At 46.6% G+C, this 19,858-nt stretch overlaps 1 protein-coding gene across 1 annotated transcript in view; it reads left to right on the forward strand.

The window, feature by feature from the left end:
- ACAP3 (ArfGAP with coiled-coil, ankyrin repeat and PH domains 3) overlaps positions 1–19,858 on the forward strand; it is a 102,842-nt gene that overhangs the window by 24,186 nt on the left and 58,798 nt on the right. The window contains exons 2-4 of the mRNA XM_058160879.1: positions 13,781–13,838; positions 15,486–15,605; positions 18,829–18,882. Of these exons, the coding sequence (XP_058016862.1) occupies positions 13,781–13,838; positions 15,486–15,605; positions 18,829–18,882 (232 nt within the window). The remainder of the gene's footprint in view (positions 1–13,780; positions 13,839–15,485; positions 15,606–18,828; positions 18,883–19,858) is intronic.

The raw sequence follows: 19,858 nt of genomic DNA on the forward strand, positions 1-19,858 counted from the left end.
GGTATAGAGTCTCCTGCCTGAGTAGGGGGTTGGTCTAGAAGACCTCCAAGGTCCCCTCCAGCTTTTTTGATTGATAGATTGAGGTTAATTCAGTAAGCGGGGTTCTTATGAATGCAGTCAAAGGTTGAACTTATCAGCTATTACTTTTGATTGCAAGGTGAGTCAGAGATGCTTCTAAAGACACTTTTATATCGGTGTCTGTACATTTTTTCAACAGTGAAAAAAGTAAGATTCTACATGTAGGCCAAAAAAACCCACCACAAAATGCACAGGTACCATATATGTGGTACCTTGCTCAATAGTAGTAACTGTGAGAGGGATCTTGGAGTCCTAGTGGACAACCATTTAAATAGGAGCCAGCAGTGTGCAGCAGTTGCCAAAAAAGCCAACACAGTTTTAGGCTGTGGGATAGAATCAAGATCACATGAAGTGTTAAGACTACTTTATAATTCCTTGGTAAGGTCACACCTGGAATATTGCATCCAGTTTTGGTCGCCACGATGTAAAAAAGATGTGGAGACTCTAGAAAGAGTGCAGAGAAGAGCAACAAAAAGGATTAGGGGATTGGAGGCTAAAACATGAAGATCAGTTGCAAGAACTGGGTATATCTAATTTAACGAAAAGAAGAACTAGGGGAGACATGATAACAGTCTTCCAATATCTCAGGGGCTGCCCCAAAGAAGAGGGAGTCAAGCTATTTTCCAAAGCACCTGAGGGTAGAACAAAAAGCAACGGGTGGAAACTAATCAAGGAGAGAAGCAACCTAGAACTAAGGAGGAATTTCCTGACAGTGCGAACAATTAATCAGTGGAACATCCTGCCTGCAGAAGTTGTGAATGATCTAACACTGGAAATTTTTAAGAAGAGGTTGGGTAACCATTTGTCTGAAGTGGTGTATGGTTTCCTGCCTGGGCAGGGGGTTGGACTAGAAGACCTCCAAGGTCCCTTCCAACTCTGTTGTTATTGTTATTATTATTATCATCATATACCCTACTTCTGTTGAAAAGAGAGATGTCAAGTCTACCTCTTCCTGTCAGTGTTACTGTTCATCCACAAAGCAGTCTGTACGCAGGTACGGTAGTCCTCAACTTACGACCGCAACGGAACCCAGTGTTTCTGTCGCTAAATGAGGTGGGTGGTGAAGTGGAGTTTTGCTCCCTTTTACGATCCTGTGTCGCAGCTGTTAACCGTTCTGAAGTTAGGCGAGACTGGCTTCCCCATCAATCAGAAGGCCTCTGGTGGCTCAACAGGCTAATGCAGCCTGTTATTAACAGCAACTGCCTGCACTATTGCAGGTTCAAGTCCCACCAGGCCCAAGGTTGACTCAGCCTTCCATCCTTTATAAGGTAGGTAAAATGAGGACCCAGATTGTTGGGGGGCAATAAGTTGACTTTGTATATAATATACAAATGGATGAAGACTATTGCCTGACATAGTGTAAGCCGCCCTGAGTCTTCGGAGAAGGGCGGGATATAAATGCAAATTAAAAAAAAAAAAAAAAAGGTCACAAAAGGGGATCCCACATGATCCCGAGGACCACTGCCGGTTGCCAAGTCTCCAAATTTTGATGACGGTGCAGCAATGGTCACGTGGCAAATGGTCAGGTCAACTTTTTTCCTTGCCGTCATAAGTTTGAAAGTTTGAACGGTCAATAAAAAAGCAAGGTTGTAAATTCAGGACTTCCTTTATTCATAATAGATTGCAAGCAAGTCTTTTATTCTGTTGTTGTTGTGTTTTAAATAAGAACAACTGAGATTCTCTGAAAAAGAGGGCAAACGCTCTGGAAATCTAGTTTAAATATTTGTGCTAACTTGGAATGTTTCAATCCCTGGTTCTCCCCCCCCCCCGTTTTTTTTCTTCTTAAGCCAAAAATAATGGGGGGCTGGGTAGGAGGTTTCGAGTTCCCTGTTTTAACTTTCTCATGTGCCAAACGGGGTCTAAATCCCGGGGAAGTTTTGCTTACACACGTGGAGGGAGGGAGGGTGGTGGGTTTGTGTATCTTGGCTGGAGGAAGCCAAGCCACAATTAATTCTTGGTTGATCTGTTTTGTCTGCTTGGTTCTGCTTCACGTTCCCACCGGCCTGCAGGAAATGAGAGCAATTCTGTTCCACTCAGGGGTGGCTGATGGGAAGTAACGCTGGGGTTCATAATAATCAGGGAACACACGTAATTATCCCGCAATTTGGAAATAAGCAGCTATTTTGGAGATATGGATCTTTGGCCAACAGCTTCTTGGTGCTATTTGAACAGTGTTTTTCAACCATGGCCACTTTTAAGATGTGCAAACTTAAATGCCCATAATGGATGGAGGGAGGGAGGGAGGGAGGGAGGGGGGAAGGAAGGATAAATGGAAAGAAGGAAGGAAGGATAAATGAGAAAGAAGGAAGGACGGATAGATAAATGGAGAGAAGGAAGGAAGGAAGAATAAATGAAGAGAAAGAAGGAAAGGAAGGAATGACGGCTAAATGGAGTGAGGGGGAGGAAAGATAAACGGAGAGAAGGAAGGAAGGATAAATGGAGAGAAAGAAGGAAAGGAAGGAAAGATAGATAAATGGAGGGAGGGAGGGAAGGAAGGAAGGAAGACTAAATGAAGAGAAAGAAGGAAGGAAAAGGATGGATAAATGGAGGGAGGGGGAGGAAGGATAAATGGAGAGAAGGGAAGGATAAATAGAGAGAAGGAAAGGAAGGAAGGATAGATAAATCGAGGGAGGGAGGGAAGGAAGGAAGAATAAATGAAGAGAAAGAAGGAAAGGAAGGAAAGGTAGATAAATGGAGGGAGGGAAGGAAGGAAGGAAGAATAAATTAAGAGAAAGAAGGAAAGGAAGGAAGGATGGATGGATAAATAGAGAGAAAGAAGAAAAGGAAGGAAGGAAGAATAACTGAAGAGAAAGAAGGAAAGGAAGGAAGGATAGATAAATGGAGGGAGGGAAGGAAGGAAGGAAGGAGCCTCTGGGATGGAGGTACAAGGAGTAAGTATTGTGATGTGTGCCAAATTTTGCAGGTTTGGGTGAGTTTTTAAAACCTGAAGCCTTGTCTTCCTCCTTCTGGACAGTACAGTGAAATATATTCCAATTGCACTAAATGAAATTGATTTTCAATGAATGCTCACTATTACATGGCCTTCTGTGTGTTGCCCTTATACGCCCAAAAGTTTGTGTGTTTTTTTAATTTCCAAGTCAGGATAATAGACAGCACCGAAAAAGGATGCCTCATAAAATGCAAAATTCTGGTTTCAACCGCCAGGGAGAAATCTACTGGTTAGGTTCTTCCTCCCTTACACACACACACACACACACGATAATTTGCAATTTTGACAGCCAGGTTTTTACTAAAAATATACCTCTCTCTCCCTGGCTGCTCCTGGCAGCCTCAAAATCCCAACGCGAACGAGCTGGGTGTCACATTTGACATGCCACGCAAAATCTTACAGCCTCTTTGAGGGATGGGAGCAGATGCCAGCTGCGGTGGCCGGCCCTGGATCCCATGAGCATGGAGACGGTTGCCATGGTGAAGGGTTGCCATGGTGCCGTTTTCTCACATGGGGAGAAAGAGCAAGTGAGCAAGAGAGAGAGAGAGAGAGAGAGAGGGATGTGAAATGATGTCGCAAAGGTGCGGAAGAAGTTTTTTTGCAAGCGTGGGAGGCATGCCATGATTGGTGGTGGTGGTGGGGGATCCTTGAATTTGTGTTGGCTTTGCGTTGTGTTGAATTTGTGTTGGATTCTTAGGGATTGCAAGAATTCCCCGGGTTTTGGTCTCCGGACATGCTTGAAAAGCACAAACAGGCTAACAGGAGGGTCGATCTGTGTTCCCTGTGCTCAATTCGTCGGAAGTGTTTATAATTTTAACTTTCTCACCGGTGGTGGGTTGCTTTAAGCGATGCGAAGGGAGAATTCGCTGAAGATCAAAGGAGAAACGATCTGGGGAATGCAAGCTTTGCTTTGAACCCGAGCAGAAGCGGAGAGTAGAATCCGTGGCGTTCGGCGCTTCAGTTTGCTAAGGAACCAACGGAAGTTATTCGACAGAGAAATTTGATGGTTTTTACCTTACAGGCGGTCCACGGCTGGCAAGTTTGTTTAGCGACCCGTTCAAAAATTACGCGAAAAAAACCGACTCGCGGCCATTTTCCAGCCTGAACGGCCGTGTTCACATCACCAAAATTTGGACACCTGGCTCATACTTACGACGGTTGCAATGTTCCGGAGTCATACGATCCCCTTTTAGCCACCTCCTGACAAAGCAAAGCCAATGGGGAAGCCAGATTCATTTAATGACCGTGTGCCCGACTTCCCCGAGTCACTTAACGAGCGTGCAAAGAGGGCAAAACTCACGTAACAAAATTCTCCACTAGAGCAAGAGAAAGTTTGGGTACCATTGTGGTCGTAACTTGAGGGTTACCTGTAGTATGCCGTCTGGTCCCTATTCTAAGGAGGGTATCGGAGTGCTGGTTATATTTTGGGTTGAAGGGAACTTGAGTTTTAAAACTCTTGAGGTGAGAAAAGAGGAATGATGTAGCCGTAGAAGGGGGGGGGAAATGGAGAGAATGGGATTCCTGTCCACTTTTGGCCCCGAGAAGCAGAAAATGCTACATTTCTAACTGTGAAGCTTAGATAATCGCTGGTTGCTTGCTGGCTGTATATCGATTAGAATAACAGAGTCGGAAGGGACCTTGGAGGTCTTCTAGTCCAACCCCCTGCCCAGGCAGGAAACCCTACACCACTTCAGACAAATGGTTATCCAACATTTTCTTAAAAACTTCCAGGGTTGGAGCATTCACAACTTCTGGAGGCAAGTTAACAGATTAACAGAGTTGGAAGGTACCTTATAGGTCATCTAGTCCAACCCCCCCGCTCAAGCAAAAAACCCTACACCATTCCTGACAAATGGCAGTCCAATCTTTTCTTGAAAATCTCAAGTGATGAAGCTCTTCTGAAGGCAACTTCTGTTCCAATCGGTTGATTGTCCTCACTGTCAGAAAGTTCCTCCTCATTTCCAGGTTGAATCTCTCCTTGGTCAGTTTCCATCCATTATTCCTTGTCTGGCTTTCGGGTGCTTTGGAAAACAGCTTGACCACCACCCCTCCTCTCCGGGGGAGCCCCTCAAGTATTGGAAGACGGCTATCCTGTCTCCCCTGGTCCTTCTCTTCACTAGACTAGCCATGCCCAGTTCACGTAACCGTTCTTCATATCTTTTTGTCTCCATCCTGGCTGATCATCTCTGCACTTTTTCTAGAGTCTGAACTCTTTTTTATAGTCCGGGGACCAAAACTGGATGCAGTGCAGTTGTTCCACGGATTAATTGTTCTCACTGTCAGGAAATTTCCCCTTAGTTCTAAGTTGCTTCTCTCCTTGATTAGTTTCCATCTGTCGCTTCTTGTCCTGTCTTCAGGTGCTTTGGAGAATAGCTTGACTCCCTCTTCTTTGGGGCAGCCCCTTAGATATTGGAGGACTGCTATCATGTCACCCCTAGTCCTTCTTTTTATTAAACTAGACATATCCAATTCCTGCAACCGTTCTTCATCTGTTTTAGCCTCCAGTCCCCTATAATCATCTTCATGGCGCTTCTCTGCACTCTTTCCAGAGTCTCAATTCTGTTGCTTATGAATTTCAGTGCCAAAGTTGAAAAAATACTGTGCTCCATTAATGAAGGCAGAGATGATATTTTGCTTCGGGCCTTTGTGAGCTGGTGGTTTTTTTGTGTGTGTGTGAAGTTATACAGCTCTGCGCTTTCATCCTTTGGCACAACGGGCTGTGAAAAATTCTGCAGCGCTAGCAGAATAAATTATGCCAAACAGGAAAGTTGCAAGATGGGCAGTTAGAAAAATTGTAGAGGCGACGGGTCAGATTTGGGTTTGGGTTCTCGGTATATTGACAATCCAAGCCTGATTATTTTGTAGACAGAGATGTAATTTTTCTGCCTCCCCCCCACCACGGTCCCTTGGCTGCCTGGGGATTCTTCCTTGCTGGCCAGGTGGGGGGTGTTGGGTGGGGTGGGGGGAGGAAAGAAAGCCACAGAAATATCCCCTGTGATCCAACCAAACTCCCTTGTCGAGAACAATTGTGTTCGACGTGGTTACAACTCATTACCGGTCCGTTGGCAAAATGCCACCATGGCGGAGCTCACCAAGAAATTTGGCCAGTGTTAATGTGCTTGGCGCGTGCCATCCCGTGGGAGGGAGGGTGGGAGGGTAGGGAAGGAGGCAACCCTTGGAATCGGTGGGAGTTATCGTTGGTTGGGTTTGGCAACCTGGCTGCGGTTTGTTGTTGTTGTGGTAGTGGTGGTTTCTGCTCTGCCACATCGGCTGAAACGGTGGGGAGGGAGCTCGGGAATTGGATCCAACTGGATTTAGGTGAAGCCCAACCGAGGAAGTGATTGGGGAGGGGGTCGTGGGGGGGGAGGGGGGAAACCAATCCTTCAAATTCTCAATGAAATGTTTCCAAACAGAGATTTGTCTTGAGGGACTTGAAATACGTTAACATTGGCCGGTAAAATAAGTGCAGGAACATCATGCGATGCCCTTATGCGGATTTCAGCGCCGTCCATCTTGTCGTCTTCTCTTCCTCCTTCTCCTCTAAAAAGTCCTTCCTTCCTTCCTTCCCATCCATCACTTCCTTCCTTCCTTCCTATCCATCACTTCCTTCCTTCCCATCCATTACATCTTTCCTTCCTTCCTAGCCATTCCTTCCTTCCTTTCCATCCATCCTATCCATCACTTCCTTCCTTCCTTCCCATCATCACATCTTTCCTTCCTTCCTTCCTTCCTTCCTTCCTTCCTTCCTTCCTTCCTTCCTTCCTTCCTTCCTTTCCCTCACATTTGTGCCTCTCTCTTCAGCCCCTGCAGCTGAGATAAAACCTTTGTGGACGACGGAAACATCGCAGCCAAACAGACAGGGAGAAGATTTCCATGCAGAGCCCACGTGACTTCCAGGCCAGGGGAATTAAAAATAGCAAGAGGGAATCAGCCCAGGAGAAACACGTTCATTATTGTATTTCAGAAAGAGCCAGGCCTTGCCAACAATACGGGGGGGGAGGGGGGGGAGGGAGGAGGGAGGAGGCTAAAAAAAGGAGCCGGCAGATGCAGAATATATCTCTCTGGAGCCAGCCTCAAGAATGATGGATCAAATGGGGTCCAGATTATGGCTCTTCACTGCCAGCGGACAGGGGATAAGTCCTCTGATAGGCCTTCCTTTTATAAGAAAGAAAGGAAGGAAGGAAGGAAGGAAGGAAGGAAGGAAGGAAGGAAGGAAGGAAGGAAGGAAGGAAGGAGGAGGAGGAGGAGGAAGGAAGGAACGAAGGAAGGAAGGAGAAAGAAAGAAAGGACAAAGAGGAAGGAAGGAAGAGAAAGAAAGAAAAAGAAAGAAGGAAAGAAAGAGAAGAAAAGGGAAAGAAAGAAGGAAGAAAGAGAAAAAAGAAAGGAAGAGAAAGAAAGAAAGAAAGAAAGAAAGAAAGAGGAGAAAGAAAGGAAGGAAAGAAGAAAGAAAGAAAGAAAGAAAGGAGAAAGAGGAAGGAAGAGACAGAAAGAAAGAGAAAGGAGAAAGAGAGGAAGGAAAGAAGGAAGAAAAAGAGAGAAAGAAAGGAGAAAGAGAGGAAGGAAGAGAAAGAAAGAAAGAAATGACAGACAAATGAAAATCTTTTTTCTGGAATGATAGAAGTCATTCTGTTTGACCTTGAAACTTTTCAGGTGCTTAAATATGTATAGGTAATCCTCACCTTACGACCTCCATTGAGCCCAAAATTTCTGTGGCTAAGGGAGACATTGGTGAGGCGAGTTTTTGCCCCGTTTCCCGAACTTTCTTGCCACCGCCGTTAAACGAGTCAGTTGTTAAGCGAGCAACGCGGTTGTTCAACGAATCTGGCTTCCCCCTTGCCTCTGCTCGTCAGAAAGGTCGCAAAAGGGGGATTGCGTGACCCCAGCCGTCGTCATTTGAATCCGAGTCAGCTGCCAGAGCGGTCTGAATTTTGATCCCGCGCCCATGGGGAACGCTTACAGCGGTCGTAAGTGTGAAAAATGGTCGTGACTGGAGTCCCTGTTTTCAGTGCTCCTCTAACTTCGAGGGGTTACGAAATGAGCTTTTGTAAACCGAGGCATTCCAAGATCAAAAATGTCCGGGGTGTGTGTGAAAAATCTTCATTTATCCCCCTCGTATAAATTAGCAGGTATATATATTCCTGCGAGCTTTTGTGGGAAACGGAGCCCAAGGCCAGCTGTCCTCCTTGGACCTCAGGGCTCCTTCTTCTGTTTTTGCTTCTTCCAGTTCGCTCTTTCGCTGAACGAAACCAGATCTCCCCTGTCTTATGTAATCCAGAATGGTGATTAACGGCTGGAAACGTTTCCTCTGGGGTTTGTTTTTTTTTTTAATAGTTTTTGTGACGCTTTATTTATTTATTTTTGCTCTTGAAGTTGGGCTTACGTGTCTGGACGCCAAGTTGTCTGGGTGTGAGGGTCTCTCTCTCTCTCTCTCTCTCTCTCTCTTTCTCAGAGGGGAATTCTGGCACCCTGTCGTGACTCCGGGGGCTGCGGCCAACTGGGCCACAGAAACCAAGCGGTGATGGCGTCTGCCGCCCGTCAGAGAGAGAGAGAGAGAGAGAGACAGAATGTCTGACGTAGTAGGAATCGCAGGCCCGAAAGTGCAGCGGGATGCCAAAATCGATCCGGGTTTCAAATGAACTCCCAACGGGCTGCCTGCTAGGTCTCGGGGAGCCAATCTGGGCCTACTTGAGTTTGAAGACCCAGCCTTCAGAAGCCTAAATTGGTACCCAGTTGCATTGGTAGATATCTCTTGGGAAAGCGACTAGGCATTCTTACCGGAATTTCTGACTTTGGGTTTGTGGCGGTTCGGTGCAGTGGTGAAATCCTACCGGTTCGCACCGGTTCGGGCGAACTGGTAGTGATAAAAGCAACCGGTTCGGTGAACCGGTAGTAAAAAAAAAAAAAGCTACCGCTTGGTCCGAACCGGTTTTTGCGACAATCAGCTGGGCCGCGCGATTTAAAATCGCTAGAAAGCAGTGAATCGAAATCACGCGGCACAGCCGTTTCCCCCTCCTCACTGTTCTACTTACCTTCCCAAGCCTTCTTTTTCCACGCGCAGTGTGCGTTTGGTGCACACTGTGCATATGTACGCACCGTGCATTTGGTTTGCACTGCGCATGCACACACAGCATGCATTTGGTGTGCACCGCGCGGGTGGCAAACCGGGGAAGATTTCCCCACTGGTTCAGTGGCCGAGAAGATGGCCCTTAAAGCATTCAGAAGCTTCCTCAAGGTGTCAATTTCCAAGTATCTCGGCTGTTTTGACCTCAGTTGCTACGTCGGAATCTGCTAAGCGAGCAATTTCTCTACACTGTAAGGGATGATTCCAATTCCGGGATTCCGGAAGGCTCATATCATGTGCTATTTTTGACAGATGATATGGTCAGGCCACGTTGGCACCTGGTTTCTTCAAAACGTCTTCCTTCGGGCACTTGCTCACCGTCTCTGGTGTTCCTGTCTACTTGTTCCACTTAGCTTAATCGTTCTTGGAAGCCTCCGCCAGCCTTACAAGAGGCGTCTTTTCCAGCGTGCCAAAGCTTGTTCCTGGTTGGGGAAGAGGTCACGCAAACGCACGTGTCTCTATCTTCCCGCGGATGCCGCGATCATGATTAGGCGCTCTGACTCACCTTCACGAGAGCTTCCAGACGGTGTTCTCCTTGCCCCTGGGCCGCTGTCACGTCTAATGGATTGCAGAGTTTCCCGGGTGCCGAGCAGAACTGGATTCTTCCCCTGAAAAGGTGGCCAGGTTCTTTCTATCTTGCTCTTCTGCCCGTTTCTGTTCCCCGATGGTGGGGAACCAGGCAGATCTTTGAGGTGCCGGCAACTCCACTTGGGATAACAAACAAGGATCCACAGCTGGAAAGGTCTTAGCTGAATCAGATGGGAAATGCGTTCTCCTGTACGAGGTAGAATGAATCTTTGGGGGATGATTGGAGGGGGCAAGGTGTTTTTGAGGTGTCTTTCTGTTTGTGTGTGTGTGTGTGTGTGTGATATGAGAGAGAGAGAGAGATGTGGCTTCTTCTAAACCTGAACTCAGGTGGAGAATGCCAACAGAGATGACGGACACAGAACACATAGACAAACAACGTTCTAAGGCAGGGCTCTCCAACCTTGGCAACGTTAAGACTTGTGGACTTCAACTCCGAGAAAGCAAAGCTGGTTGAGGAATTCTGGGAGTTGAAGTCCACAAGTCTTAAAGTCGCCAAGGTTGGAGACCCCTGTTCCATGGAACAACTACCTAATCCAGCGATAGCTTTATGTTCCTCTCTCTGCTGGTTCAGAAAACAGATCTGTAGTTACACCGTTTCACCTTCCAAGCATGAGAACATCAAACAGCTGAGACAGACAGTCCCTGCGTCCTAGTTTTACTCATTTGTCCAGTTATCTTCTGTGGGATGGATGAAAGTTCTGGATCCACCGCAAATGAACTAGGAAGGTGGCTCAACAAAGGTGGCCATGGATCAGGGTGGCCCTTTTATAAACTGTGGACTTCCAACTCAGGAAGGATGCTGGCTTGGGAATTCTGGGAGTTGAAGTCCACAGGTTGTCAAGAGCCCATTGATTGCTCATCGCTCTTCCTACCAGGGGACGTTTTCATCTGCTTTGAGGCATCCCGTATTCGAAACCACACAGCCCAAGAGATTCCTTAGCTCCCCTGTGAAATTTTGAGATACACACAATGGGGGAACTCCACCTTGGAAACCGGACGAATGATTTGGCTTGGTGTAAAGCATCTTTGACGCGGTGGCTCAGGGGCTAAGACGCTGAGCTTTGTCGATCGAAAGGTCGGCAGTTCAGCGGTTCGAATCCCTAGCGCCGTGTAACGGGGTGAGCTCCCGTGACTTGTCCCAGCTTCTGCCAACCTAGCAGTTCGAAAGCAGGTAAAAAAATGCAAGTAGAAAAATAGGGACCACCTTTGGTGGGAAGGGAACAGCGGTCCGTGCGCCTTTGGCCTTGAGTCATGCCGGCCACATGACCACGGAGAACGTCTTCGGACAGCGCTGAATCTTCGGCTTTGAAATGGAGATGAGCACCGCCCCCTAGAGTCAGGAAATGAGTAGCACGTATGTGCGAGGGGAACCTTGACCTTGACCTTAAAGCATCTTCTGTGTCCCTGAATGAGAGACCCTAAGAAAACCAGCACTTGGACTCCGAGAGACCATCCATCCATGGTGATGGCCCATTTACTCGACAGCCCTCCCTGTTTTCTACAACAGATATTATTTTTTCTTTAAGTTTCTGGGGGCGTGAGTAAATCAAGAAAAAATGACAGGGTTCTTTCTTTCTTTCTTTCTTTCTTTCTTTCTTTCTTTCCTTCCTTCCTTCCTTCCTTCCTTCCTTCCTTCCTTCCTTCTTTCTTCCTTTCTTTAGATTTAGATTGCCGCCTATTCGCCATGGTGACTCACTTTACTTGGTTGGCCAGTTTGAGGAAGGGAAGGAGAGCTACCCCTTCAACAGAAGGGATAATGCACTTGGTGAAGCAAGATTGAGTTTGCTGGAGAAAATAATCACAGGGTGGAAACAAGGGGCGGCGGGTGTGATGTCAGAATATGAGAAGAGAGCAAGCCAAGACATTTCACAGGCTCTCCCACCCACCCACCCCTTCTCTTCTGCATCACAAACCACACAATTAGGAGCTGCAAGCCCCTGGGATTTGGCCAGGCTGGTAGGTGGGTGGGTGGACGGACAAGTTGGCCCCATAGTTTGCTGCACTTCCAGGAAACGGCTTAAAAGGAGCCATTGTCCGATTCTACCACCAGAATGGGTTCCAGAAGAAATATTTATTTTCTCTCTCTCTCTTTTTTGGCTCACCCGTACTTCCAGATTGACTAAATTCTAAATCCTGGATCTTGGCTTATTAATATTTCACACACACCCTCTCTTGAGCGCCTGGCTGTATGTGCATAGTTACGGAGCTGGGGCTGGGGGAGGGCGAGTTATGCTGTAGATTTATTCTGGACTATATTTCTTTCAAAGCAACTGCCTTTCAAACAGAGGAAAAACAGACCCCGACAACATGCTTTGGAACTCCTTCCTCCGAGCCATGGCTAAAGTTCTTCACGTTAGACAGTGTGAAATTTGTGCAGTGCAATGTGAAATGAACTTCAGATACAAAGTGGGAGGGACCATGGAAGAGGAACTTCTTCCTTCCTTCCTTCCTTCCTTCCTTCCTTCCTTCCTTCCTTCCTTCCTTCCTTCCTTCCTTCCCTTCCCTTTCCCTTCATCTCCCATTTTCCCCATTCCCTTTTTTCTCCTAGTAACCTAGTTGACTCAGCTTTCCATCCTTCCGAGTTGGGTAAAATGAGGACCCAGATTGTTGCGGGCAAGAGGCTGACTCTGTAAACCTCTTACAGAGAGCTGTAAAGCACTATGAAGCGGTATGTGCCTTTGCTATTAGACGCACTGAGGTCAGAAGCGTTTTGCACCCTGCTTTCTGCATTTGAGGGTAGAGCTGGATGACCTCTAAAACCTCTCTCCCTGTATTGTGGTCTGCCAGCAGCCAGCGGAGCTGGCAGCAGAGTCGGACAGGGAGGAGGCTGGGGAGGACAATGGGCCAGTCCTGGGGTCCGGACAAGGGCTCTGTGTCAGTGGCAGAGATGGGGCCAGGGCCATCTGGGCAGACTCTGGAGACTCCAGAGGCAGACAGCAGAGAGGCAGAGGAACAGGAGGAGCCTGTTCCTAGTGCATGCATGCGAAGAACTGCCAGAAGGCAAGAGCAGCTGAAGCAAAAAGGATGACTCAGAAGTAAGGCCAGGAGATGATTGGCCCCTCCCATAAGGCTTAAAAGAGGGCTCTTGGGCTCTTTGTAGGAAGGCAATGTTGCTACAATTGTTTCTTGTCTCCTGTTTCTTGTCTCCTGTTTCAGGGTGCCGTCCGCCAGACAATGTCGGCTGGCGGCCCCCAGGGGAAGATCCTTCTCTGTGGGGGCCCCCACTCTTTGGAATGAACTTCCCCCTGGTTTACGTCAAATACCTGACCTTCGGACTTTTCGCCGCGAACTGAAAACATATCTGTTTGTTCGTGCGGGGCTTTCTTAAATTGTTTAGTTTTAAATTTTAAATTTCTCTCTGGTTTTAATTGGGTTTTTTTAGATTTTTTAACTGTTTTAATTTCGGCCACACTGTATAATAAGTTTTTTAATTTTATTTTAACTGTACATTGTTTCTTTTTACTTTGGCTGTACACCACCCTGAGTCCTTCGGGAGAAGGGCGGTTTATAAATCTAATAAAATAAATAAATAAATAAAATAATAACTTTGTGGGGTTCTTGCCAAGAAAAGCCTTTGGCAGGGTGCCAAAGAAGACAAAGGTTTGTGATAAGGCCGAAGGACTTTTTCTGAAGGACTTTGTTTTGAACTTAATTTGGACTAAGCTGGGAATGAAGTAATTCTCAGCTGTTCTAATAAAATATGTTTGTTTAGGACTGACTGTGTCTGGTAATATCTATTTGGGCCTGGGTCACAACACCCTGGGGCCTAACTTACAAAATGAGCCCCAAAATTGATGGAGAAATAGTTCAGAAGTTGAACGGATAAAAACAATGAGATGAAGTTGCTAATTTAACAGCGCATCTCCAACCGGTAATGTCACACAGACTTCAGGCCAAAGAGTGCTCCCATTCCTCTGCTCCCCTCCTGTCTTTCTGCTGTCATAGCATCACTTTCTCCTGACTTAGTAATTGATGCTTCTGTCTGCGATGGCTGGCTGGTGTTTTAATCTCCCTTTCCCCTTTTTTTTTTTTTTTTTTTGCAGGGCGACCATTGATGAAGTAGAAACAGATGTTGTGGAGATAGAAGTCAAGCTTGATAAGGTAAGAAGGAAAAAGATCTTCTCAAGAACCCATAATCAATTGATTAATTAATCAGAATAGAGGTGGAAGGGACCTTGGAGGTCTTCTAGTCCAGCCCCCTGCTCAAGCAGGAGACCCTAGACCAGTGATGGCTAACCTTTTTGCCATTGCGTGCCAGGAGGGAGGCGGGGGGGAGTTGCGCGCGCCCGTGCCCACACCCATAATTCTATCTGCCCAAGTCCCAGCTGATCGGGAGGAAATGGGGATTTTGCAATATCCTTCCCTTGGATTGGGAAGGGAATGGAGATTTTACAGTATCCTTCCCCTGCCACGCCCACCAAGCCACGCCCACAGAACCGGTAGTAAAAAAAAATTGAAACCCACCACTGGTTGGGATCATCCTAGATGTGGAAGGCAGAAGGTTGAGGCTGGGCTGCATGGAAATAACAACAGCAACAACAACAACCGTGTAAGAGTGATGCCCATTGTCATCTTGGTACCACGTCCAAGAATTTGGCAAAAATACATCAAGAGGTTACAGCTTCCTGCGGTAGCGCCAGTGAAGCTGCAAAAGACTGAGCTACTCCGAACAACATACATTTTTAAGAAGATACTTGGTTGATACCTAGGAAGGCTGCCAGCAACCCGTATCGGAGCCAGCCTGATATTTGTGATACATTTTTAAATGTTCCCTTGACTTGAGTTTCATGCTTAATGAATAAAAGTTTATAATAATAATAATAATAATAATTAATAGATGGGTGTGACCAGCCAGGAAACACTCATTCGGCTTAAGTGCAAATGGTCTGTGCGGTAGCTGGCACGTGCGGTTCTTCCAAATAGCGTACCTCTGCCAAAGCCTTCTTGTTTTTTGGTTGTGGGAGAGGGATGTGCCACAATTAGTGTGAACATCTAATTGCATTTTTGGGGCTCTTCTCCCCCGCCCCCCTGCCTCCCCACACCTAAAGAAGAGCTCCTGTTGCAAATAACACACAGCTTTGCTTCACTTTCGGTCAAAAAAAACCCCCAAACCGCACTGCAGAAACTGCCACGTTGCAAGCAAGAGCTTGCCTCCTTCGCTTTTCCAGAGGCTGAGTCGGGAGCCTCCCTACTGCCCATCTGGCCGCCAGATGTGACCGGGAGCTGCATCTGTTTGCTTTTATTCCTTGGAATCAGATGCAACAGTGCGGAGAAGGTTGCCAGCAACTTAGTCTTTGCCTTGGCAGATGCTGGGAACAGAGCGAGCAGGGGTCTGTAGTCAGGATTTCATTCTTCGTCTGGCCCTTGCAAGCCCTTTTTGGCTAAAACCGAACTTTTTGGAAGATTCCAAGCGCTGGAATCAATTTTTCCCCCTGTGGTGGAATTGCAAATCTGCCTTTTTTCCCCCAGAATGCAAGACACAACTGAATATATAATTTCTGGTATCGTTTGTCACTTGTGCTCCAGGGGCAAACCACTAAGAGGTTTAGAATTCCATTTCCTTGAGCAAGGGATTCTGGGAATTGTAGTCCAAACATCTGTACATAGACATTGGCCGGGCAATAAAGAACTCCAGTCCCCCATTCAGCTGCCACCTTACCCAACTGACTCTCGCTGAACTGATGTGGGAACCAAAGCCCGATGGGTTGGATGATGTCATCACCTGGTGGTTTTCTTTCCCTTTTTCAGCTGGTAAAGCTATGCAGCAATATGGTAGACGCCGGAAAAGCGTACATCATCACCAACAAACAGTTTGTCGGCGGAGTCCGAGATCTCTCCCAGCAATGCAAGAAAGACGAAATGATCTCGGTAAGAAATGACAACGTGGGGGAAACAAATTTTTTTTTTGAGGGTGTACGAAAATGCTGACTTGGTGTCGATTGTTAGTTGCTAATATAAACGACAGCAGAGTAAACCGAATGATGGCTGGGGAATTCTGGGAGCTGGAAGTCCCGACAACTCAAAAAGTTTGTCAAGTTTTCGAGAAAAAAACCCGCAGCTCTGCCATTTCTGTCTTCCCGATCTCGCTGGTTTGTCTGTCTCGTTCAGAGGCAACTTTTGAACTTGGCAATACTGTGCTTAGAAGGGACAGAGGTTCTGATTTTGATCACACAGAGACATTTATTACATTGTGGGTTTGTGTGTGTGTGTGTATCTTTTTAAAGAAACTTTGGCCAAAAGTGTTCACAAAAACAGATTCTATGAGGTTATGGTTTCATTCTTCACGTGTGAAATCACAGGAGTTAAGGGGGCCTTGAGATCACCTAACATTTGCTGATCTTGCAAGATTTGGAACGTGCTTCCATTTTGTCTTTACTGGAGAATAAGAGTGATAGAAAATGAGGCACAAGGCAACAAACGGAAGATGGATGTCGAGATAGCCATAGAATAAAAGATATTTTCCTTGCTATTGCTTCGGCTGTCTGAAAGTGGATGGAATAATGTTATCTTTTACGCCAGAGCAGGTTGAAATTACAAAAAAATAATAATAAAGAAATTGATTTTGATTAAGTATTTGGAAGAAGGTCCTCAGATTTTCAGTTCTTTAATAGCAGGATAGAAGCAGGGGGTCATAGATTTATTACAGGAGGGTTCAACTTTTGAGTTTAATAATATAGCTGTGCCCACTTACTGAATTTACTCATTTCCTGTGTGTTGGCACAATGCAGGGAAGCAGACAGATGGATTTTCACAAAGTGCTAAGCTACTAAAGATTAACTCTGGTTAGTGCAACCAAGGTTAGGATGGTGGGTGAAAGCACCTGCTGGGTTAAATGTGTCACGTTAAAAACAACATATGATTTTATATCTGAGGAACAGATTTGATGTTTCGATCCTATTTGGAATTGTTTGAACACAACCCCCACTGGCCAAAAATGAAAATATTATTCGTGTTATTAGAAAGCCAGCAGTGACTTAATAAGCACATTGGAGCTTTATGTTTGTGACGAGTGTTCTAAATAAAGGCACCAAATCAGACCTGAACATTGCAAGGAAAAAATAATAACGACAACAACAACAATTTAAAAAAAAAGGTACAAAACATTCCTAGCTCCGTGCATTTTGGGGCCCGAAGAATAAATAGAAATGAAAATGTCTGGGCTTTTGTAACTCGCAATTAAGCCACAAGCACACACGCACATCCACAAATTCCGCATGTAGCTAAAAATATCCGAGCCATTGGATGTCTTAAGAAATTGTGTTGTTTTCTAAAAAGGCAGAACGCGAAGCTGCTGGCTGCTCTGAACTAGGTCAGTGAGCATCCATTATTTGGGAGAGGGGAGACAGGCACGGGTGTGGGGGGGAGGAGATGAGCTGGGGTTGGTGGTGGCTTTTAGGACAACAGTCCAGGGGAAGCTGGTTTTCATTTAGGCGCAGCAGCTTCCTGTGAAATAACACACTCTGTATGGAACAAGTGAACATCTAACCGCCTTAAAATCAAAGTCTATGGCCTCTGTGAGCATTGATTCCTTGTCTTTCTTTATGGACTGGCTTGGGGTCAGTTCAGTATGGTCTTCCCCTGCAGGATGCAAAATTCCCAGGAAAAGCTCCCTAGAAAAATCCCCTTATGGCTGCCAGAGGGCACCTCTATGGAGATGTTCAATCATCTAGCTCATTGGTTGTCCCAGGGGTGGGTTGCTGGGAGTTCACGGGGGTTCGTGAGAACCTCTGGCTAAGATTCTGTGCAGTTCAGAGAACCCCCAAATCACACTCCTGGCTGGCCCTGCCCACCCCTCCCGTCCCCTCCCAGGAGTCCCACGGTGGCTCAGGGGCTAGGACGTTGAGCTTGTCGATCGAAAGGTCGGCAGCTCAGCGGTTCGAATCCCTAGTGCTGCCGTGTAACGGGGTGAGCTCCTGTTACTTGTCCCAGCTTCTGCCAACCTAGAAGTTTCGAAAGCACGTAAAAATGCAAGTAGAAAAAAATAGGGACCACCTTTGGTGGGAAGGGAACAGCGTTCCGTGCGCCTTTGGTGTTGAGTCATGCCGGCCACATGACCACGGAGACGTCTTCGGACAGCGCTGGCTCTTCGGCTTTGAAACGGAGATGAGCACCGCCCCCTAGAGTCGGCAACGACTAGCACATATGTGCGAGGGAAACCTTTACCTTTTAAGTGCAGGGCATGCTCAGAGGCTCGGGGAGGGCGAAAAACAGGCCTATCGGAAGTTCGGGAAGGGCCTCCAGAACCTGGGGAGGCTGTTTTCGCCCTCCCAGAGGCTGGAGGAAAGCCTCCGGAGCCCAGTGAGGGCAAAAACGCCCCCCCCATAGTGTAGGAGGCTGACTAGGCCACGCCTACCATGGCCACACCCACTCAGCAACTGGGCAGAGAACCCCTTGCTAAAATTTTTGAAGCCCGCCCCTAGGTTGTCCTAAAGGTGTTTGTTTGTTTGTTTTTTTCCAAGAGACAACTGGACTTTTTGGTTTTTCTTTGATGACATTTCGCTTCTCATCCAAGGAGCTTCTTCAGCCTCCGAAGTCCAAGGCGCTGAAGAAGCTTCTCGGATGGGAAGCGAAACGTCTTCAGAGAAAAACGAGAACGGCCAGTTGCCTCTTGAAAAAACGAAAAAGCACCAGAAGAGAACTATTTCCCCCCCCCCTCCCCATACACTACAACAACTAGAAACAAACAAACTGGCTAGGCCAGCGGTCAGCGGACCACTGGTGGTCTGCAAAAAAATTTTGGTGGTCCATTTTATTTCATTTATTAAATTTATAATACCGCCCTTCTCCCGAAGGACTCAGCGCAGAAAAAATTATTTGCATTTTTTTATATTGCACTAAATACTATTTATCTTTTTTTAAAAATTCATATTAGTGGTCCTCGGGATTTAAAATTATGAATTTAGCGGTCCCTGAGGTCCGAAAGATTGGTGACCCCTGGGCTAGGCAGTCTGCTTGATGGGTTTTTGGCCTCCGTTACAATTCACCAGTTCGACCAGAGATGTAGGATGTCCCGATACAAATAACCCTTTCTCTAGATATCTGATTGCGTGGAATTAATAGCTCCTATATATCCTTTTCCCCCCTTCTGCAGGAATGCTTGGATAAATTTGGAGACAGTTTGCAGGAAATGGTCAACTATCACATGGTGAGTGGCGTCGTATTCCCGAGTTGCTTTCTGTGCAGGGAGGGTTCTTGGAGGGGGGTCACAAAACCCGCAGCTGAATCTTTCTAGCCAATAGCGGGATAATGTGGGAGGCGGTATGTAATGAGTGAGCCCTTTTGATCCACATCTGAGCGCTCCGACATTATCCCTAGCTTGAATTTTTTGCATCGTGCGGAAAACTCCTACAGTCTAAAAAAAAAAAACCATCTTGAGCCTGGAATTTCATGAGCTTGTTGAGTGGGGAGGGAATGGGGATTTTGCAGTATCCTTCCCCTGGAGTGGGGTGGGAATGGAGGTTTTGCAATATCCTTCCCCCTGGAGTGGGGAGGGAATGGGGATTTTTCAGTATCCTCCCACCACACGCCCACCAAGCCACACCACGCCTACCAAGCCACGCCCACAGAACCGGTATTTATTTTATTTATTTATTTATTTATTTGCATTTATATCCCGCCCTTCTCCGAAGACTCAGGGCGGCTTACACTATGTCAAGCAATAGTCTTCATCCATTTGTATATTATATACAAAGTCAACTTATTGCCCCCAATAATCTGGGTCCTCATTTTACCTACCTTATAAAGGATGGAAGGCTGAGTCAACCTTGGGCCTGGTGGGACTTGAACCTGCAATAATTGCAAGCAGCTGCTGTTAATAACAGACTGTCTTAGCAGTCTGAGCCACTCAAGGACCAGGTAGTAAAAAAAATTGGATTTCCCCACTGACATCATTCCCTGATTAAGGGATACACCGTTTTTTAAGGTCTTAGGAAAGGGAGGGGGAGGGAAATCAAATTTAACTTTGCGGAAATAAAAAAAACAGCAACCCAGCCTTCGTGCAAAGTGACCTGCGTTGTGTTGCATGTTGAACCTCAGAAGTACATTTGTGTTCACTCACCCATTAGTTCATCAGGGCAGGGCTCGGCGGCGGTGGTTCCGTAGAAGCTGCTGACTTAGCCTCA

This window comes from Ahaetulla prasina, chromosome 18 (genome assembly GCF_028640845.1).
Source record: "Ahaetulla prasina isolate Xishuangbanna chromosome 18, ASM2864084v1, whole genome shotgun sequence".
In the NCBI taxonomy this organism is placed as follows: Eukaryota; Metazoa; Chordata; class Lepidosauria; order Squamata; family Colubridae; genus Ahaetulla; species Ahaetulla prasina.